General features: G+C 40.8%; 1 protein-coding gene across 1 annotated transcript in view; it reads left to right on the forward strand.

Moving 5' to 3' along the window:
• Positions 1-21,946, forward strand: part of PDXK (pyridoxal kinase) — a 50,370-nt gene extending 28,424 nt beyond the window's left edge. The window contains exons 3-11 of the mRNA XM_030950512.1: positions 853-957; positions 3,981-4,064; positions 5,801-5,847; positions 6,710-6,795; positions 7,597-7,642; positions 10,504-10,615; positions 11,462-11,598; positions 12,154-12,220; positions 12,960-21,946. Of these exons, the coding sequence (XP_030806372.1) occupies positions 853-957; positions 3,981-4,064; positions 5,801-5,847; positions 6,710-6,795; positions 7,597-7,642; positions 10,504-10,615; positions 11,462-11,598; positions 12,154-12,220; positions 12,960-13,072 (797 nt within the window). The 3' untranslated portion in view covers positions 13,073-21,946. The remainder of the gene's footprint in view (positions 1-852; positions 958-3,980; positions 4,065-5,800; positions 5,848-6,709; positions 6,796-7,596; positions 7,643-10,503; positions 10,616-11,461; positions 11,599-12,153; positions 12,221-12,959) is intronic.
• The last annotated feature ends 1,423 nt before the right edge of the window (positions 21,947-23,369 follow it).

Below are 23,369 nucleotides of genomic sequence, written 5' to 3' on the forward strand. Positions count from 1 at the left end.
ATTCTGTTAAGGGAGATACTGTTTATTTTCCTTGGAATTGGCTACCATGGACCTTGGTCCACTGTTTGCTGAAATCAGTTGAGTTTATCCCAAGTAACTTCCACCATCCATCTGCTTCTCTCAGCTGAGCGTATTTGCTTGCAATTCTTAGAGATCATTCAAGGATATATGGAGTATATGGATATTATTTATCTGTTTGTAGTGTCTTTCTGCTACTCATTTCCTCCTCCAGGATCCTCAGCACTGAAGCTGTGCTATTTTTGGAAGAAAGTCTGTCAGGTGACCCTGTACATTTAAAGACCATCCATGTCAGTGTTCTGCTGTGGTCACTGTTTGTGACATGCAGGTCCCAGTGGATGCTTTATCTGATGGGTGCAGGCCTGTATTCAGACAGATCTATAAGCCTATTAAGATTGTCATCTAACTGTCAGTATTTCTTTATATATATATAGTATAAGATAACAAAAATAGATTATACTGACACCCTCCTCCAGTGAAATCTAAAACATATGTTTTTCCTCCTCCACACAGGAAAGGGATAACTTGCAAAAGCTCCATGGGAAACCTTGCAGGAATTTGTGTGTGCTCAGCTTGATTTGCTGTTAAATAGACACTCTCAGACTGCAGTGTAGTCACTCCAGTTCCTTTGGGAGGCAGAGGTGCTAAGGAGAAGTTGAGCACACAACCTGTTCTGCTGACAGCAGCTTTCATTCAGCACCAGCATTTCACAAGGAGGGGAGGTGAAAATGCTTCCTGTGCTGATATTGGATGTGATCCCTCCATGTGTATCATCTGTGTGATCTGAAACAGAAGATCCATCTCTTGAGAGCTGCCCTGGTGTTTTCTTTGCAGGCTATGCCCACTGGAAGGGTCAGGTGCTGAACTCAGATGAGCTGCATGAACTTTACGAAGGGCTGAAGCTGAACAAGGTCAACCGCTACGATTATGTGCTCACAGGTAAGAAGAGCTTGTTCTCTGCAGCTCCCAGCAGATGTAAACAGGGCTGAAGAAATTTAAAACATATACCCCTCCTTGTTGCAAGCCAAGCAATTAAAATTTCAGCTGTATATTATAATCTGAACTGGCTCGTGCTGTTCAGTTTGGAACAGCTGGGAGGTTGTAACTGGGCAGGTAAATTGATCCCCTGGTATCATTTGCAGACTTGTACAGGCCAGGCATGTACAGGCTCATTGAATATTTTGGGAGTGCCTCTACTGGAATAATGGATCAGGAATGTCAGAGTATTATTTTTAAATTTATTAGGAAGACATGAGTTTAACCCTTTCTCCTAAATCTGCAGTACTAGCACTCTGTGGTACTGCAGTGTGATTTTATAAACAGTTCTCTTGATTTTTTTTCTGTCCTTGATCTTTAAGGCTTAGTGCTTTGGACAGTGAGCAAAGTATGAGTAGAGTTGGGTCTTTGCTTTGACTGTCATATATCTTGATTTTTTGCTCTTGTTACTGTGTAGGTCATCTGAGTGAATACAGGTGTAGGTCATCTGAGTGAATACAGTTCTGCAGTGTTTTCTTCTGCTTCACTAAGTGTTTATAAATACAGGCAAAGAGACCTTCTTGTAGAATACTTCATAGAAAAAAGAGATTCTACAAGAAGTTTTTACTAAAAATTTCTTCTCACCCAATTCCTGCTTGTCAGAAGTAGGTTACTGATCACATTTCACCTCAGTGAGAGCTGTGCCTCTGGTTTGGATAACAGTTTCAATTTCTCACAGCAGTGAACAGGGACTTTTTAAAGGTAAGCAGAAGTACATCACCAGATTTGATTGATTTCATGGCTTCCACATGTAGGAAAGTTCTTTACACGCAGGGAAAACTGGAAATTTTAACTGCATGGGTTATAACTCCAAAGCAGTTGTTCTGGCTTAAAGGGTGTGGCATGTCCAAAGAGATGTCAGGGTTTTTTCAAGGAATATCTCCAAAATAAGGGAGACTGAATGGCAAATAGATTGAACTAAGGTTAAGAAATTAATTTTGGCATAAATGGGTTGTTTGCTATTGAGAAATAGATAAACACCCTTTCTTTCCTGGAAGGAACTGACAGAGAGAACATTTCCAGGAAAAGCACACTATATTGTAGGAATTCAGGAGATGTTAGTGTGGAAAATATATAAATCATATTTGAGTATTCTTTTAGCAGAAATGTTCGTTTTTTATTTCACTTCCAACTCTTGGAAAAGACCTCTACTCCTTTCTTATCATTGGCAAAATGGATGTAAGAGATTAAAAATGATAGAAGGAAAATAAAAACCTTCAGCAAAAAGGAATTTGGGAGAAAAAGGGAATATTTATTAATAAAAGTCTTGTAAAATAGATTTTTTTCTGTGTTGTTGAAGTTTGTTTTAAAATCTCTTTTGCTGCAGCCATTTTCAGTATGAACAAAAAGAAGGCATGAGTAGAAAGAGCAGTAATTTCTGAACATCTAATAACACTTTTTGTGTTTTAGTCTTCAGCTGCACTGTGGCTGAACTTAAAATCCCTTTTTTTTCCATTCAGGACCAAAAGTCAGATTTTTCTCTTCAAACAGACATTCACTATAGTGCACAACTACTTTGTACCTCAAACAAGCTGGGTATGATTATTTAAACACTGAAAAGCAATTTATCAGCAGGTGGGGTTTGACTGTGAATTGTCTGATGACTGTAGATAGCTCAGCTGAGATTAAAATTATTATCTTTAGGCCAATTATACAAGGTAACACTCCATGGACTTTTTGTGACTGTTAGCTATTTGTAGATCTTCTTGTATTTGGTTCATTTACAGTAAGACACTCAAGGTAAGAGATAAATTGCAGTTCAGTGTAACAGTTTTAAACACCTCTGTCAGTGATGTACAATATTATTTTCACTATTACTATTTACTCATTATTATTATTAAACTCAGTATTATTTTCCAGCCAGTCTGCTATCACAGGTGATTTAAAAAAAAATCTTTGCTTGAGTCTTTTGACTGATTATCAGCATTTCATGGATAAAATCCAGCATTTTGGCAAAGAATCTTTTCCATTTCTCTGCAGCACCCAAGAATTGATCAATTTTTCAAGTTTAAAAAAAAATCTCCAAAATCAAGTTTTTAAATGTACTTTAAAATATTTTATTAGAGTGGACATTTCCAAGGACATTGAAAGGTGCTACCATGCTAAAAATAATAGTATTAAATCAGAGAATCACAAAATATGTTGAGCTGGAAGGGACCCACAAATATCGAGTCCAGTTTATGGCCCTGCCCGGCACCATCCCCAAGAAATGAACTACAATGAATTAAAATCAAATTGATAAGTCATAAATGTTGTAACTAAAGTTAATACATAAATATATAAATTAAGGAGCATCTATAAAATTTAAAAACTAGTGATTAAATGAGAATATTGTGGTGCTAGCATTGTGCTTGGGGCCTTGAAATACAGTAAAACTTATTTCTAGCTTATTTCACTGCTAAGCCTGAAAAATAGGAACTTTATTGGTATTTTGGAGGTTGCTCTAAAATTATCAAGGTTAAATCTCTAATGCATTAATGTGTTGGACTCTATCAGCAGGAACACTATTAATAATAAAAAATTGCTTCAAGACAGAGTATGAGAAAAGTATATGGAATTTTAAAAAAATTCTGTTTACTGCATGAAAAATAATACTGATCAAAATATTGGCTTTATTAAAAGGAATGGTTTTTCCTTCTAGCCTGACCTTTATTTATATATGTTCAAGCATTTTGAAGTTATATGAGCCTTTCCTATACAACATTCTTAGTAAATGGATTTTTAAGGTTATACTTGTAGTTGTGCAAGCACTGTCTGAATTTTTACTCCAACCTATTATTCCTGAGTCAACTACTGAAATGCCTTTGTTCTAAAAATGCATTTATCTAAAGAATAGAAGTATGCAGCATTCCTATCCAAAATTAAAAACAGCAAAAGTGTTCATGAAATTGGAACTTCAAAGGTGTCTTTTTTTTTTTCCCTGAAAGGGTATACAAGAGACACATCATTTCTTGCAATGGTGGTGGATATTGTCCAGGAGTTGAAGCAACAGAATTCCAACCTCGTGTATGGTAAGGATGTGCATGATAATCCTCCTGTTTCCTCATTGAGTATGCTCATCATTTTCACATTTTAGGATGGAAACACTGTTCTGATGTTACACAACACTTCTGGTCTGTCTGGAGCCAGCTGGCCCTCCAGTGATGTTTCATTTCAGCTTTAGGTGGTCAGGGAGTTGGGGTTTTATGTCTCTATATCTATCACACCTTTCAGTGTGGTTCTTGCATTATGCCATCCAAAGGAGAGCGTGCCTTGAGGACTGGTTGTTTGTATCCAGGAGAAAATAAAATTCCCAGCCAGCTGCTGCTGATACAGAGGCTGTTCAGAGTTCAGAACAGCCACAGTTCAGTACAGAACACAGTTCAGAGGCTGTGTGTGCTGGCAGATGAAGCCTCTCCTTGATTCCCAAGTGAGCCAGAGCAGGACAGTCTCTCCCATGTCACCCTGCCATGGCTCCATGTCACATCCCAGAAATGTCCTGCTTTGCCTCATAAGTTTCACGATTTACCTTGAACTCCAGGGCTTTTTTAGCTCTGGTACTTTTAATATTCCCTAGGACTACCCAGGGAGCAGGACACTCCAGCAGCTGTTGTCACTAATATGTCACATCAGGCTTCAACCTGGGAGAAAAGATCTCTTTCCTTTCTTCATTTCCTGAGTGTTTTTGGAATTTTGAACATAACCAGGCTTGAATTTCAGCTGATAGGGCAAAGTCAGTGAGGATAGTGGGATAAAAGCTGGGAATGATGTTTGAGCTGTCATCTTCAGGCTCTGTAAACAGTGTGGCCAGGAAACATCTAGAATGATTGGCAGGATTTGCAAGGTGGTGTACTGAGCAGTGATACCTGGCTTAAAATTAACAAAGCATAGGTTTTAACTAGCAAAATATAGCAGAGAAATCTTGACTGGGTTTTGTTGCTTTTTAGCCTTTATTTACACAATTGAATTCTCAAATTCTTTATAGTTTTGTGTGAAAGCTAAAGAGTCTTTTGGAATATGAACAGAAAGAGACATCTCACTGTGCAGAGCAGGAAGGAAGTGGTCAGGTGGTGAGAGCACAACAAGACTTCTAAGATCCTGTATGTTTAATAAATAGATTCTAACATAAAGAAAATATTTTTAAAATGTAAAACAAATTGCCCTTTTTTACTCATACAAACTTCCTGAAATACTGACATTGATTTGATATCTTTGGGTTTGTTCTTCTTTTTGATGTTGCTTAAAGATCTTTTAATACAATGAACAATGTTCCTTTTTGAAGTGCAGTGCTAGGCTGTTTCCATCCTCACTGAGGACTCTTGGAATGTGTTGTTGGTACTGCTGGTGATCCAGAACCTGTGCCAAATGTGTGTTAATATCATTACACTGAGTACTTTGGCATGAATTGTCTTATTGTTTCATTATAGTACTTTCTTTATTTAATACACACACAACATTTTGGTGTGTACATTTGGAATATATTTTTTCACACTTAAGTAAAACTAGGACTCTTTTCAGAGCTGTTAGCTTCTCCCGTGTTTCTCCCCTCCATACTACCATTCCAGACAACTTTTTAAGACACATGACCTACTCTTTCAAAATTGGCAGCCACCAGATACAAATTTCAGTGTGCTACAAGAGCTGTGAGATTGTGTAAGCTCTGAGGTGCTCAGTGCTCTTCTGTAGCCACCACTGTTACCTAAAATTTCTCCCTCCCACCAGGGTCTTTATAACTGTACCCTATTTCTAAACCTAAATTTTTTTCCAGTGTGTGATCCAGTGATGGGTGACAAGTGGAATGGAGAAGGCTCTATGGTGAGTACTCTTCTGCTTGGATTCTCTGTGTAGTGAATGTTTGTGATATAAAGATGTATAAAGATTTATTAAACAACTACAAAAAAAGGTGCTTTACCTAAGTGTGGCTTTGGATCCCAGCGTCAAGTAAGTTTGTACTTATTAATTTCTTGATTTTTAATGAGATTGGTATCTGGAAAGAATGACAACTGACCAGCCCTGGGATTGTTTCTGGCTCTCTCTTGAGACAACAGATCTTGTCCACAGGAAAATATCCCCCATCCCTGTCCCTCTGGAGTTCTCTCATCATCTCTCCAGAGCTGTGTTCTGGCTGGTAGCCTGGCTGCCATGTTCAGTCATCCTGGCAATTGACACAGCCCTGGAACCTAAATGAAGATGATTTATTTCATGTGGGATCTGACAGCTGTTGGGCTCTGGGCTAGGATCAGTGACAGAAAGGTCCCATGTGCCAATACCAGGCTGCACACTGACAAAGAAAACATTCATTTTAATCAAAAATTTTTGAACAAAACAGTTTGGTTTGGAGGTAAGGACATGAGTGAGCTGGGACACTGTTTCCTAATGCTGCTGAGTCACCTTGGTGAGAGAGAACTTGAAAGTTCCTCCCCCAGGCATCATTTCCTTTTAATGCTGCCAGTTTAGGTCCATCTGCTTAAAAATGGTGCTTCCCATCCCCTCCAGGGAAGAAAGGGCTAATGGTGACAGACTCCCCAGCTGGAGGATGCTCTGCCACTGTAATTGCAGAGCTTGGAGCTGTCAGGTCACTCAGTGGCAGCAGGAGTGGTGGTTGAGGGAAGGAGAGCTGCAGTCCCACATCTCAGACCCTGCTGACAACTTCTGACACTGTTTTTTTTCTCCCTAGTATGTGCCCAAGGATCTCCTGCCAGTCTACAGGGACAAAGTTGTACCTGTTGCAGATATAATCACTCCTAACCAGTTTGAAGCTGAGTAAGTGCTTATTTCCTTTTCTAGCTAAATAAACTTGTGGAAAAAAGCAGGGGAGACTGATATCCCTTAATTTTGTCTCAATGTAGTGCTTTATGTATGTATGTGTTGAGTTTTGGGTTTTAGCTGTTAGTTTCAAGTGGTGTTTTTCAGATTTGCTCAATTGCTGCAATAAAACAATAAAATCCAGGAGTTATGTGAGGAAAAGATTCTTCTTGTTTTCTTCAGTGTCTCATTTTCATGATTATTTCTTATTATCACCAGAGGCCTCTTTCTAGGACAGGTTAAAAAAGTACCTTGCCCATTACTATGAACATTTTTATTATGTGCCAGAATATCAGAACTGAAATAGTTTGGTTCAAATTCCCTCTCCCCCCCCCAAAAAAAAAAATTCAGAATTAACAGCATGGCAGCATCTCAGGGGAGCTAAGAAGCTAAATGCCTCCTCCTGTCCTGTCTGCACAGCTGTGACTCTTTGGTCAGGAGATGATCTCTGGTGGTGCAGCACAGGCTGTGCCCTTAAGGGGAGGCAGCAGCTGCATGGGAGAGGGAGAAAAAACACTTGTGAGGGGATTTTTGTGATGCAGGGATCTCTGGAGGAGGCAGGGTAGGACTGGTGTGAGTGCACTGTGTGTCTGTGCACGTAGCCCTCCAGCACTGAGGTCTGCTCCAGCAGACCGTGGAGCTACAGATGGGTCTGGCCTGTTTGGTGCAGTCCCAGCTTTCCTCCTCCTCTGAAAGGACAAACAAAAAATCACTGCCTGGAGAATTCCTGCTCTTTTAAGCTTTCTGTTTCATTCTCAGGTTACTCACAGGCAGGAAGATTTACACAGAAAAAGATGCACTGGAGGTGAGTGGGCAAAGGGTGGGGTGTGTGACATCTCTCTGCATTCCTGCCTGCAGTGCTGCACTTTGCCTTCAGCCTTGGGGTCACTTTGGCCTCTGTCCTTGCCATGTGTTTATCATTAAAGCTTGTACGCTTCAGGCACAAAATATTTCCTGTTTTAATGTCAGAATTCTGAAGAAACTTCCCAAAAGAGCTCCAGATAAAGGGATTACAGTGGTAGTGAGTGCATCTCTCTGAACTTGATTTCTGCAGTGAAGGAGGAGTGGCAGCAGTACACGTGGCAAAAAAAACCATAACATAATATATATAATATATTATATATCATTTATTATAATATATTATAATAGATAATATATAATATGATAATAAATATAATAATAATATAATAATAAAACTGTAATAAATATAGTTTTCTATAATAATATAAATAATGAATGTAATAATAAAATAATATAATATATAAATAGATTATATTTATTTATAAATATGTTATATTATAATATCATATAATTATATTTATATAATGTAATATATTTGTAACTAAATATATATTTATAAATAAATATTTTATATTTATTTATAAATATATTATATTATTATATAATAATATCCACAGAGTGGATTATATCATATCATATCATATCATATCATATCATATCATATCATATCATATCATATCATATCATATCATATCATATCATATCATATCATATCATATCATATTATATTATCCACTCTGTGGATATTATTTGGTTGGTGTGAAAACCCCAGGGGACTCCAGGCATTAGGAACCTGTTTGAGGCTCTGCTGTCCACATTCTGCAATGCTGAGTGTGAGAACAGCTTTTCCTCATTCTCCCAGATAAATCCACAGCATTGACAGCTGCTGTCATTGCCATACAGAGCTGATAGATGGCCTGCAAATATATTGCATGGAGGTGTAATGATTTGCCCTTTCACACAAAGTGAAGAAAATAAAAACTGATAGGGCTTGGTGGTGAAGGACAAAATAGAAATCCAGTTTTATTGATGTCTTGAGAAGGGCTGAGCTCTTTGTTTTGTTGGCTACTGAAGTGCTTTCATAATAGACTGATGTAATTCCCTCCAGTTTGGTTTTGAACTTCAAAAGAACACAAAATCTTTAAACAAGCAGCAGCTGCAGTGGCACCCTGGAGAGCAGCTGGGGGTCTGTCAGCCCAAATGTTTGTTGTTTTTTGCTGTAGCAACGTCAAACACCACGGGTTGGTCACCATCCCTTCACAGCAGGAAATATCTATGGAGATCTCATCTCTCTGAATTTCCACTGCCCCCAGTTCTGCATTACCCCACTGTGCTGGGTGAGGGTGATGAGCTGTGCTTCATGCCCGTGACTGCAGCCTGCAACTCAGTTCTTCTGTTCTCATCTCACCAGTGGAACCAGTCTTGAGAAGAACGTAATTAGCTGAGCAGCCATTAGTTTTAAATTTGCATATTTCAGCTGCAAACCTGAGTTGCTTGTGCTAAATAGTTTTGCCAATTAGTCTTCTGACTGATTAATGCCATAGCTCTAATTTGTGATGGGCTTTAAAAAATCTCTCTCAAAGAGGTGGAGTTATACTTAGAAATGGAAACATTTTTAAAGAAGTTGTTTTCAGGATATTATACTTTAATCTGTGTGTGTTTCCAGTTGTGTGTCATATATGGGTCTGAGTAATAATCCATGCTGGAATTTGTCCCTTTTAAAGGGGGCAAGAATTCTGGCATTGATTTCCATGATTTCATGCTTGCTTTCCTTTCCTTAAAAAGACCTGTGATGGCAGTAGTGTCTTCTTACATAAAATTAGGTATGATGTAATATTAATGTAGAAAGGACTAAGTCCTGCAACTAGAGACAGTGGAGATCAGGGTCCTGGTGAATTGTGACTGAGGAAAGAAATTTAGTTTAATATTCCTGCACAGACTGATGGTGTCAGTGTGTGCTGGTGCATTTACTGCTTCTCCAAAACCCCACTGATGTCTGTGCAAAGAGGTCTGACAGCTGAAGAAACTTGGAGGCTTAGACAAGAAAAAAAAAGCAATAAAGTATTAAAAAATAGCAGAAATAAATCCTTATCATTCAGCTGCTCATGAGTCATAGCTAGCCTGAGAGGGTTTTTAGTTAAACTCTTCTGGGAGAATTAATATTTTATCCATGTTTTATACTAAAATCATTATTGAAGTCATTCTTTTTTCTGTGAAATCAAAATCACTTCTGTCTGTAACAACCAATTGTGATGTCAGAAGTAGAGTATTAATGCGTTTAATGAGGAACAGACAGAGTGGAAATACATCTGCAAAGGTATATAATTTACAGCTGTAGTTTTGGGGTTGAAACACAATGAGAAAAGAAGATTGAGATAGACACACTTCTGCCTCTGATTTAGCTTTTTTAATTCTTGGTCACTCTAAAAGTAGTAGCTAAATAAGATTTCATGACCTGGAGTTGCTGGCTTTCTAGAAAATTCTTCAAGATGCCAGATGAGGTGCATGTGTCTGTGTTTTTTTCTCTTATTCTTTTGATAATACGTTCTGAAAACATGATGCAGGCAAAAATTCTGATCACAGCTGAAGCAGAGTATTTTTTCCAGAGGAGCATCCAAAGATAACACAAACAGAAATGCTTGTATATTTTAACAAGTGTGTACGTTTAAATATGGATGTTTTGATTCCCCTAGTTCAAACTAATGCCCCTAATTCAAGTAGATTATTTGAATAGAGACTGGGGCGTTTTTCTCTTTACAAAAAATGCCAAAACAAGGTGTTTGTTAAAAATCCTCAGTACTATGAATGAAAGTTTAATCCACACATATTGCTCCCACTGATTCCTGCCTTTTTGCACACTGACAGGTAATGGATATGCTCCATGCCATGGGACCAGAGACTGTGGTGATCACAAGCTCAGATCTACAGGCACCTCTAGGAAATGACTACCTGATTGCTCTGGGAAGCCACAGAAAAAGTAAGTGAAGAGCTCCTTCCTTACCTGTGCTCTCTTCTAACCTGTCTGTGCTTGAAGAAGGAGTTCCATCAGGCCCATCTGCATGGAAGAAGCACAGATTCCTTAGTGAGCCCCTTATCCTGCAGTAATAAATATCAGGAGTGTGAGACTGGGGCTGCTCCATGAGGGAGGACAGGAGCTGAGTGTGATCATAGCCCTGGCAGGACTCTGTCCCCACCCATGGGACCTGAATAAAGTCAGCAGGACAGGTCTCAGTGACAGTCCAGAGTCAGGGAGGCAAGGCAGGTCTGAGATGAATCTGGAAAATTCATAAGTACATCAGGGCAGCAGGGCTGTAGACAGGAATATCTGCACCAGGCCTGAGCTCCATGCAGCTCCTGGGCAGAGGATGTAAAACAGGAACTTGGCATGTTTGAATGCTTTTCTGAAAAGTCACTCTGTCCTTCCTGTTAGCAGATTGTTCCTCCCTTGATAGGTTATAAAATACCCTCTGCTTCTTCTCTGTGTCCCCTTCTGTGCTGTCACCAGGATTCACTGTGTGTTCACACAATGTTTCCACCTGATGCTTACAGGTATGAGGGATGAAAAATGAAGGTGGTAGCTCCCTCCTCCCTCTTAAATGATGTACAGTGTAGACGTTGTAAATGCTGTCCCAAGCTGGCCATGTTTTGGAAGGCTGTTCCTTTTAAAAGAGCTGGTACAAAGTTTAGAATTCTCCTTTATGTTCCAAGCAGCAAAGGAATTCAAATCAGATGATGATTTTAAAAAATATTTCTTTTTAATTTCCAGTGATTGCTGTTGTATTAGTGGCTGGGTCTGTCACTTAACTGTGGATCTGTGTTGTAGCTAAAGCAGACGGTACCAGGATAACACAGAGAATTCGAGTGGAGTCTCCCAAAGTGGATGCTGTCTTTGTGGGAACAGGAGACTTGTTTGCTGCTATGCTTCTGGCATGGACACACAAGCACCCAAACAATTTGAAGGTGGGGAAGAAGTTACACATCTCTCTGCAAGTTTGGTCCTTGTTTCTCTTGAGTTTTTTAAAAAACTTCTGACCCTGTGACATTATTTAAATATCATCTTTTGTTTTGGCTTTTTTTTTCTCACCTCAAAGAAAAAGCCACAGAATTTCCCTTTGGCCAGAAGGGGCACTATAAACATTCACATTTCAGTCAGATTGATTTTGTAATTTTGCCAAATAAGATGTTGTTCTTTCCAGAGAGACAGACTGCATCCATGTTTACAATTACATTTTTTATCCTCACTTCATAATAAGCAGTGAAAATAATTTCTCAAATCCTTTTTTTTGTTTCTTTCCCTTAAGGACACAGAGTCCTTGATACAATTATGATTTCTAATACCGGTTTAGGGAGAATTAAGTAAAAAAAAATTATCCCAAACTCTGCATTGCATAGCTGTCATCATGTTTGTTTTGTCAGTCGTGTTTTTCCTCTTAATAGCAGTGTTTTTGAAGTAATATTAAGTAATATTAAGGTAGGTAGCTGAAGTTTTACTAAACACTGAATATGTTGTTGCAGGTGGCATGTGAAAAGACTGTGTCAGCCATGCAGCACGTTCTGCAAAGGACCATTAAGAGTGCAAAAGGTAAATTAAATTCATCCAGACCTCCTTCCTGTGTTGTCTGGATTGGCATCAGAAGAAATATTCAAGGAGCTTTCTGGGTTTCCTGACTAAAGGCATCCCCTCACTGCAGAGGCAGGCAGAGAATTTACAGAATGAGAGCTTGGTAGTTTTGTCTGCATGTTCCTGCTGTGTCCTCCAGGGCCATTTTTGACCAGAGCCGACTGCAGATGTCACTGTTTAGCTTGTGCTGGGTGACAGTCGTGCTGACTGTGCCTGACTCAGCTCTGCAAACCTGGCAGAACTCGAGGAGATGCTGAGTTTGGTGTGCCAAAGAGCTCCTGCTTCAGTGTAGCTCACCCACTGTCCCTCTGAGTGTGTGTTCAGCACTGAGAGGGGTTTATCAACTAATCATAGTTTCTTTGCTGTGTTGGCCCATGTGAGGAGTGATTTTTTTTTCAGCTTCTCTCCCCTTGGAGTTCCCGTCTTTCAGTTCTTAAGGAAATCTGTGGGTTCTCTGAGCATCTGTGTGACTTCCTAATTAACAGCAGAGCTGTGTTTGTTTCCTGGAGAGAGGTGTGGAGCAGTGGTGACAAGAAATCAGTGCTGACCTGGATTTTCCACCTTAGAAACCTTTAGCAGGGAGCAGCAAGGGAGAATGGGGAAGGGAGGAAAGTAGAGAAAATCGTGGGGTAACAGAACAATGTAACTTGTTTCTTTTTACACTGCTGTTTTTAATGACATTCTGATGTCATCTTTTTAGTGCAAGCTGGAGAAGGAAACAAACCAAACTCAGCCCAGCTGGAACTGAGAATGGTCCAAAGCAAAAAGGACATAGAAAACCCAGAGATCATAGTGAAAGCCACCGTGTTATAAAGGCTCCACGTCTCCAATAACGCACAATGTATCGATGTCCTCATTTCTTTCCTGTAAATTGTAATATTTGCCTTAGATCTGTGACAGAAACCTGACTTTCATGAAATAGTGCCCAGCATAGGCAGATATCCACTCTCAAACATATGTGCTGGCCTTGCTCTGTTTTAAATCCAGAACAGTTAGTGTGCATTGAAGCATATTCCCAGGTATCCCAGTGTCTGTCAGATTCACTTAGTCTGTGTGATTACCCAGGGCAAGAGAGCAATGTTCCTGCCTTGCCAAAGACTGTAGATGTGAATTTGCTAAATGGAATGCTTGACTGACTGGAAAATGTATTTCAAGATGGCATCTAGTGCCAATGGAGCTGGCTCCATGCTCCCTTTTCCTGGAGGTACCTGGTTACCTACCCTGGTATTCAGTATCTCAGCTGCTATGAAACTAAGCAGGGTTAAAGCTCCACACACAGTTCTGCTTGTGTGTAGGAGGACTTTGAAGATGTTTGGCATGTTCAGTACTCTGAAGTGACCTTGAGGTGTCATTCATGTTGCTGATCTCTGCTCCTGTTTCTTGTCCATGAACAGCTGCACAGTTTCAGTTGTCACAGGTTCTGGCTGCTTATTTCTCATGTCCATGGGTGCCCGTGTGATTTTCCTCCAAAAGCTGCTCCAGAAACATCTTCATCAACAAGATCATGCCTTTGTTTAGTACCACTGGTGAGAAGGGTGGCCTCTGAGGCCAGGTTTGGTTTTAACTAAGGGCAAAAGAGAAAGCAGCTCTTACCCTGGAATTTGGCTGCCTTGGTTTGTTCATCGTGGGTGGATGTACTTAGAAACTACATGGGCACTTCCCTTAACATTAGTGAGCACTGCTGGCAGCCTCAGCAATGAAGCAATGTGGCAAAAGTAGTGGTTTTGGTTTAGTAAATCTGGTCAGTTACATGTGTTTACCAAATGCAGTGAAACAGAAAAATTAACTTGTTCATAAAGTCTCTGCAAGCAACACCAATTAGAGATTACAGAAATACATTATTATTTTTATTATTAATGCACAATTCTGCTTGATAAGGCTTCAGAATGGGATTTTTAATCATTTCAGTGTCCTGTGGATCACAGCCACATACTAAAGCAGCAGGGCAGCTCTGCTGACAGGTATTGGACACTCACACTTGTGTAGGATTTCTGTATGGGATCCATGTTCTTGCTTGTCCCAAGATAAAGTCTAGTGTGTTAAATCCAGATCAAGTTGAGGAGCTTTACTTGTCCCAGACTACATAAGGAGATGGAAATTGCATTTCTGATTGATTTCCTCTCCTGCATTTGGCATCGAAAGTGGAAAAAAAAATTGTTACTTGAGAATTTAAGGAAAAAAAATCAGCAGGAATTTATCTAGCAAATGGGACTCTACTGCCAGTTTTTAGTAACCACTGTAATGAAATAACTTTCTAGCAATAATAACTTTGGTGTTGTGCACAGTTGCTAAAATCAGCAGTCAATAGCAGAGATATGAGCTCATGGCTGCTGCCCAACCTGTAAAAAGATGTGACCTCCCTTGACAGCGTGTACAAGTGTCTGATGGGAAGCAGTGAAGAGGGAACCAGGCTCTTCCCAGTGGTGCCCAAGGAAGTGATAAATAGACAGGAGCACAAATTGAAATACAGGAAAATCCATTTAAACATTAGGAAAATGTAATTCACTGTGAAGGTGATCAAACACTGGCACAGGCTGCCCAGAGAGGTTGTGGAGTCTCTGTTCTTGGAAATACTGAGATGCTGACTGAACTTGGCCCTGCTTGCTCAGAGGTTGGAGCAGAGGATCTCCAGAGGTCCCTTCCCACCTCAGCCACTCCGTGATTCTCTGAGCACATGGAACAACCTTTCTTTGCACCACTACAGTTTTAAATTTTGTTCTCCCTGCAACACAAACTTCCAGATTGGCTGGAAAATACTCATAATAATATTTCCCCCCTTTTTAGATAAAGCTGCTCTTTGCTTAGGCAGCTGTGCCAGGAGGACAGTTACCTCTTTTTGAGATACTTGCTTTCAGCAAAGATATTTAAATACTGTAGCTGGTGATATGTTTCAGCAGTTGAACACAAAAAGGATTTTAACTGTTTCTAACATTGATTAACCAAGTGCTGCATGCCATATTCCAAACATAACTGTGAGTTTATTAATCTTTTAAAATTAAATATAAAATTTCACGTGGAAGTGTATAATCCCTGCTATCCTCTTAGGAGGAAGGGATGAACATCCTGAACTTCCCTGCCCATACAGACAATGGTCAATGCCCTTTTAGTAAGTGTGAGACAGCACAATTTTATTTTGCCATTAGAATAAACAGACTTCACACAGAACTGAGAGAAAAGCAAGGGCTGTTTTCTCTGAAATAAAGTAGCTTGGAATTTGGGAAGCTTGGAGCTACCTTGCAAACAAGATTTTAATTATAAACCATGATGAGCTGTGATCTTGACATGAAATACAAAGCGATATGTTCATTGGAGCAGTTTATACCTGTCAGGTGGAATCTTATTTCATAGAGAATGGATCTGTTCAGTAATTCGCACCTTCCTTAGAATCTGTGGCATTCCCATGTTAAAAAGAAAAAAAAAAAGATATTCATACTAATGTGCTCAGTTTGCAAAAGTTCTGTTTCACAGTAGCTGGATCCTGTAGCAATGGACTGCTGGCTTCATCTGCTTGAGTCCCTGAGGGTTGCTCATGTGATGCCTGTTTTAAACTCCCACTGACCTGGTCTAAATTAGGTCAAGTTTATATCTTCAGTGAAGAATTGGGCTTAACATCTCTTGCCAGGAACAAACATCAGAAATGATCTGTAAATATATTCTGTAGCTAATGTTTTGTAGCCACAGCAGGCTAACAGGTATTTTTGAATGTCAAGGTACACGTTTTATTTCTTTAGAGTTACACAAAGCTCATGTGCAGAACAAAATTCAAAGGCTCAGCACAGTCCTGTCTAATATTCCATTCCCTCTTTTCCTGCATATTATACCTGTATCTTTTTCTGAGTTCCTGCTGTCTGTCTCATGCAGCTGTCTCAGTGTCAGACAGTGCCCAGTGTGTATTTAGGGGCTTAGACTGACCAGCATTGTCTGATTCACTTGCAAACCTTTAGCTAAAGATAAAAGGTTAATCTCAACTAGCCTAGGTCCTCATTGATGGCAGGAGAACAAGCACTTTAGCCCAGAGATGGAGCCTGTAATGATGGATAATCTTCCCTGGCCATCCTGGGAGCATGGAAGGTGTGACCCTGCTGGGGACTGGTGGCTTCAGTGCCACCTGTGTGAGCTCAGAGGCACAGGAGGCTTCTCATGGCAGCACATGGAGCTGTGGGAGAGGTGAATGCTTTGCCCTCACATTCTTTCTCCATTGTGGAGTTAATTTGCGTCAGATCCCCTTTCCCTGGAGTGATTTGCAGTGCCTGTGGCCACTGCTCAAGTCCACCCACTTGTTTTTGGAGCCACCTGTGCAGGAGAGACCAAAAGTTGTTTACAAACCATCTACTCTGGACCTGGATTAGTCTCTACATGCTGAGAGTTGAGATGTGCATAAAGACATTTTGCTAAAATCAATGCTACTCATACTCAATAGAAACACTTCAGAAACCTGCAGTATGAATTGTTGATGTTTGTGTGCTGATTTTTATCTCAGATGGGGAGAAATCCATAATCCACGTGTTACAGAAAAGAATTGGAGGACCAAGGTTTCCAGCTACTCATACTGCCTTTTGAGTATCTTAACTGTGTCTTGATTGGATGGTGTTAATTTGTTGTCTGAGATTGTTATGGTGATTGTATTGATTAATTTTATTTTAAAATATGTGGCAAGGAAGATTGTAATAAAAGCATCTACCTTTATTATACTGTGCACACACAAATTGTTTAGATCCTATTTTTAAATATGTTAATCATTTCAGAATTAAACAGCACAAGAATGGTTTGATAGTCTTGCTGAATAAAGTGGATGTAATTAAATGTTTCCTTAGTTATGTCCTAGGATAGAGAAAGGGTATTTAATGGAAGAGAGCACATTTGTGCCCTGTAATCATCTTACTGTAAGATGTGGATGTGGAAGTGAGTAACATCATTGTTGTCTTATTTCTTTTAAGAGTTTTCATGGGAAGAAAATCTCTGGCATTCTGCAGCACTCCCTTGCATTCCTCTTACTTGTATGTGTAGGACCTCGTTGTGTTGTGCTCTTTTTTCCTGCAAACAAGGTGAGAAGAGGGGCTTGGAGTAAGAACCATAACTCATTTTGAGATCTCTTCCTTGGGCAGCGTTTAACTGCACTCCACTCACTGAATTTTTACCTTCACTGTGTAGGGTAGAGCACACAGGGAAACAAATGTTCCTCATGTGGGAGCAGGAGCTTCTGCCAGCACTCAGCAGTGTCCCTGCCAGCCTGGTGGTTTGCAGGAGGAGCAGAGCAGGGATCCAGGTTAAGGAGAGCAGGAAGTGCTGTGTCATTCCACTTGTGTCCTGGAGAGGTTTGGTTTCTATTTATACTGGAGAAAAAACCACCTCTCCCAAGTAAAGGTTCTTGTCCAGGTGAAGAATGCTTTTAAAAGCTGAGACATGTTACCAATTCTGGTCACTCTGGTACTAAAATATTTCTTCATAAAGGGAAGCACATCCCTTTTACATCCCCTTGCTGCTTCACTGGCTTATTGGCTGTAGTCATTGTAGAATGCCAGGATTAGATATCCAGAGAGCTGCTCTTCCTGCAAGCACATGTTCTTCATGTTCCTGGTAAGTGAGAGCCTGCTGAGCACTTCTGCAGCTTTCTGAACCACCTCCATTAGAGACATTTGTCAGCCATGGAAACTGAGCTTCGAGATGTTCCATCACAGCCCAAAAATAGCTCTTTCAAAGAAATGGAAACTCTTGAAAGTGCTTTATTGTCAATAAATGAGTAAACCAGCGAGTTTGTACATGCATGCAGGAGCAGAGTTCAGGTACATCCGCAAGGTTCAGTCAGCCACTGGAGGAGTGTGCCCTGAGCAAGGGCTGCTGCTGTCAGGGCTCTGCTTCAGGAGAGACCCAGCCAGTTCTCAGCATTCCCCAGAAGGGAGGAATGTGGTGTGGCACTCAACAGCCAGGGAAAACTCCCATCTGCTTCACCAGGAACCCAGTGCCAGCCCCAGCACCACCAGTTTGGTGCTTTTGCTGCTTTTGAGGCAGGTGGGATGCTCCTAAATGTGCACATTCCTGATCAGTGCCTCCACAAATAATGGTAATAAATCCCCCAACGTGCAGAGCAGTGGATAAGGCAGCACATTATTCAGAGAGAGAGAAAACCAGCAATATGAGAAGGCTGTGCCATATGTTACCACTGAAATCACACTTACCTATTGCCCTCGTGGTTGCATTGCTGTTTAGAAAAAAAAAATCTGTGTGTAGAAGAGTGTAATTTATGTACTCTGTGTGTGTGTGTGTGTATGTTGAAGCTTTATTTGCAATGTGGTAGGGGTGGGAAACAGAATTTGGGGGGCTGGCTGAGTAGGCCTTCAGGATGTGAGCAGAAGGTCTTAAAGAATTATATTTTTATAGATTGTGCTGAAGCTTTGGGTCCCAGCCACACATAGCCTTTTCTTCCAGAGAAGTAAAATGGTTTGGAAAGAGAGTCAGGTGGCTGTAATATAGTAGGGATAGTACAACCCCACCAGCCCTGGACAAACTGAATAACTTAATAAAAGATGCCTTTTTAAGTAATATTTTTTTAGTGCTGAATTGTTAAACAAAGAAATATTTATGAGCAAACTTTCTATGTACTTAAAGTTTGTGTGGTGCTTTGTACTGACTAGGTGGACCTGTTATCTGTTTACACATCTTAAATGATTGTCCTTGAGGTGTGTGTAGTAATTCAACTACTTCTGTGCCAGAAAAACAATGAATTTCTGTGTAATAGCAAATGATTTAACTTCTGATGAAACTGTAGGCTTTCTAGTGTTTGTGCATTTTTCTGGTTGGCCATTACAAGTTGTATCCTTCCTGCAGTAAGGCTTCTACCTTGTAGAGAGAGGCAATAGGATGGTAGATAACCATTGTTTAAAAAGAAAACCCTAAATATTGCTACCTTATCCACTTTAAAATCAGGTAAGGTTTGTGGCATAAGCCTGGAATTTTGCACTGGAAAGAAGTTTCAAATGCATCTAGGTTAGGTTAAAAATTGGGGATGGGTTTGTTTATTTTATTAAATAAGACAGGGAGGTCTTAAAAGTGCTTAATAGCAACATGGACAAGCCAAGAGATGGGAAAAAATTGCTTGTTCCATTGTATGGAGCTGACCAAGCTAATTCACAGCTTGTGCTAAACCTGTGCACAGACTGCTGAATAGACAAAGATTTTTTTCCTTGTAGTTTGTCAGCTGTAATAGCATGAAGAATTTCAGCTGTTTGTTCTGAATTCAAATTCATAAATACCTTCCAGGAGAGCTGAGTTAAAATCCCATTCAGTCAAAAGGCAAAGCTGCTCACAGAGTTCAAAACCAGAGCAGGATTTTTTCATCTTGCTAAGCATAGTGAGTCTTTTTTTGTTATGGCTGGGAGACCAGGGCTAAAGCACAACTGTCCAGATTCATTTTTTTGGTTGAACTTCAGGGTCTCTGTAAAAAGCACAAGGGTCTCCGTCATAAAGAGGTTTTTGGAGCATTGTCCTGTGATAAATGCCATTACCTACCAGAGCAGTTGGTGATTTGGTAAAACTGAGCATCACTTATGTCCCTTTTAATTTAACATGGCAGCATCCTCACCACTCTTGTGAATAAATCACCACTGCAAAAATAGAGGAGAATTTATCCTGAGTTTTTCTCCCGAGAGTTCCCAATTTCTGGATGTGTTAAAAAAGAAGCACTTCTGCTTTGCTAAGTTAGCAGTGGAAATGTCACTGAAATGAATAATTGATGCTGAGGAGGGAGGCAGTGGCAGGGAACAGCAGTGCTGGGGGTTTGTTGTGCCTGCCTTTCCTCCCCTGGGAATCTGTGGGTGCAGCATCTCTGTGGTGGTGGCAGAGGGACTGTTTTGCCTGCATCCTCCTGTGGGGGAATGTGGAGGAGTTACTCTGAGAGCTGAGGGTGGTGTGGAGCTGTTGGGTTTGTTGGGCAGTGCTGTCCCAAGGCTGTGGTTCAGCACAGCTCTTTGTGCACCCCAAAGCTCCTGGTGTGCAGCCCCCTGCTCTCCTGGCCATGGCATAATTCCCTTAAATTTCTTCTGCAGGCCATGGAGAGCCAAGAGACTCGAAGTGCATTATTCAGATGATTCAGGCTTGGCTTTTGTGCTTTTGGAAAGTAAAGTAGAAAATTATCAGCTGCTGTGGTAGATCTAACTTGTCCATCTCAGCTACACCACAAAGCTGTGCCCTAACCTTCCTCTCCCATCATCTCTGCTGTCCCTGATTTGCCTGTCCCCATAACAAGGGACATGAAGGAGCTAAAACCAATGGGGAATTCATGCAGTCAAAACTCCTGAAGTTTTAATCTTTAGTTCCCTTAATCCCTCATGCTGGGAACAGATGAGTGCCCATGCTAGAGAGGGTCTGGGACAATGCAGCTGCTCAGAAGGAAGGAGACTGGAATTGCCTCTCCCTGGCAGTGAGGTGCTGGCTGAGCAGGACCTAATTGCAGAGCTGCATGGTTAATGGTAAAGAAAAGAAATCTTTGTGAGCCAAGTACTTGAAAGAAGAGTTGGTGATGCAGTAATCAGAGCTTGGTGTTCTTAACCCATCCCATCCCCTGTGTAGCAAAAATATTATAGTACTAAAAAAATTGCTGTGGCTGTTCTTAATGATCTGTGTGATGCTTGTGCCTAGCAGAGCAGGAACTAGCACTGAATAAATCAGTGCTCTAAATAGGGAATGTAATGGGGAGACCCAGGTGGAGAAAATGTCCAGTTTGTTTTCACAGCACTTGCATGGTGTCAGAGTTGTCCAGGTCTGGCTCTTTTCATTCCCACCCCCTTTAAGCAAGGAGAAAAAGACATCAGTAAATCTATAAATAAATAAGGGCGGTTACCTGAGAATTTATGTGGCAGTAGTATTAATTTTCATCGACAGACTGATAAGACTTTCCACCCCAGAGGTCTGTAGTTCACAGGGGATTTCAGAGGTGGGATGTGTGTGTTCACAGAGCCTGGCTTGGAGCACAGTCCTTGGGACACAGCTGTGACAGATGGCATTGGGATGCCACCTGCAGGCTCTCCTGTCCTGCATTTGGTACAGCACGTTCCTGACAGGTGCTAGGTGTGAATTCATGCCTTGGTAGGGAGGAATCTCGAGCTTGCTGCTGGAGCTGCAGTGATGGGAGGAATCCCTGGAGAATTCAGCACCATCCAGTGATCCTGCCATTTGCTGTCAGTGTTTGTTGGTGCAATGCATCCCCTTTTAGTGGTGTTTTCTTTCTGGGAGGTGGGAGATTGGCAGCCCATACACTGCTTTAACATGCTTTTATCTGGCTGAATGTGGAAAATGAATCAAGATTGTTAAAAATGGAGGGGAGGGGTAGCTATGAATTTGCCTAGGACATATGTGAGTAGAGAAATATGAGATTTGTCTCTAATTCAGAAATAATTCAGGATTGACCAAATGAGTGCCATGTCATGTTCAATGGGCAGTAGCACCTGGAAGAGGCCAATATTTAGGGTTTTTGCCCAAAGCACATTTAGCCCTGCTCTACTGTTTAGTGAAAACACCCAGTGCAGATGCCACCAGAGCCTCATCTCATGGAGTAATGCTGTAATAAAGAATGTGGTTTTCTTGTGCAAGTCTTGACCTCTTCTTATGACAATAACACACAACTCAGTATTTTCATGGTGTATAAGTGAAATGTAATTTTTTTTTTCAATAAAATACATTTCCTTTCCTAAACATGGGTCTCTGGTTTTTTTCCCTTGGTGATATTTCTCTTCCAATTCTATTGGAGCTTTGTCTTTTGTGTCTTCTGAAGCCTGACCTTGCATGATTTCTTTTTCCTGTTGACCTCCATGAGGAGTTCCCTGTTCAGCCAGTTCCTTCTGCTCCATGTGCTTGACTCAAACCACAGTGGAATCATCTGCTCCAGTGGTTCTAAAAGGGGGTTCCTAAAGTCTGACCTACACTTGTGGGCTCCCTAAACCCTCAGAAGCAGATTCTGGTTAAAACAGCTCTCTGCACAGCCTAAACTTTGCTCTCCTGCAGTCCAGGGTAGCAACCCTGCTGTCCTTTTTTCTCATTACACTGAATATTTTTCTCATTACACTGAACATCTTATACTCTGCCATTTCACTGTGGCCATGGCAGCCACAAACCACTACATCCCCCAAAAGTCCCGTGCTAGCCACAAAGAGCAAGCCTAGGAGGACATCTTTGCCAGTTGTCTCACTGAGTGTCTGTGATAAGAAGTTATCTCCTACAAAAGTCAGGAATTTCCAAGATCTGCTCATCTTGGGAGAATTATATTCCCAGCTGGTCTAGGAAGTTGAAATCTTCCACAGGGATAAAGGTCCAGAAAAAAAAGTCCAGAAACTTCTCCTAAGTGCCTATAGAACAACTCATTGATGCTGGGCCATCAGTCATGAACACCCACTGCAAATTTCCTGGCTTTTTCATCCCCCTCAATCCCCCTGCAAGGCTCTGAACCGCATCATCACAAACTGCGACCTCATCACATCATCACAAGCTGCAACCTCACCACAACCTCTCCCTTACACCTCTCCTGAGCCTGAACCCTCCATCCCAGCACTCCCAACGTGGGACACATTCCAAGTCTCACCAAAACCAGATATCAGAGCTCTGGGAGCTGCCCAATGCTTCCACTTCACCTGTTGGTTTCTCCTATTTCTCATACAAACAGCAGCTGGGGAAGGGTCTGAAAAGTTTTGAATATTTCAGGGGAAAGTGCTGAAGCTGCTCCCTCTTCACAGCCCTGTGAGAATGAGCAGTTCAGGCACTCAAAGAGCCACTTTTGTCAGAGGTGTTGGCAAGAAGCAAGTATTTATATATTAAATATTATTAAAGATTTAATTTTATATGTTGGCAAGAAGCAGGTTTGAATATGAATTTATGAGGGTGCAACTTTTATTAGAGTTCAGTGGCAAAGGTGACTCCATTACTTAGGCCATGGATGAAGCACATGTAAGAAAATCAGATTAGAGGCAATTTAGGATGATTTACACAGAGACCAGAGATGCAGAAGGGTAAGGGGGCAAAGGATATGGGTACAAAAAGATAAGGGTGCAGAGGGGGTTAGCAACTCTTAATCATCAACTAATTTAACATTTTTAAAGTGACTCAATAGGATTAGCTACAATTA

This window comes from Camarhynchus parvulus, chromosome 1, assembly GCF_901933205.1.
Source record: "Camarhynchus parvulus chromosome 1, STF_HiC, whole genome shotgun sequence".
Taxonomy (NCBI): Eukaryota; Metazoa; Chordata; class Aves; order Passeriformes; family Thraupidae; genus Camarhynchus; species Camarhynchus parvulus.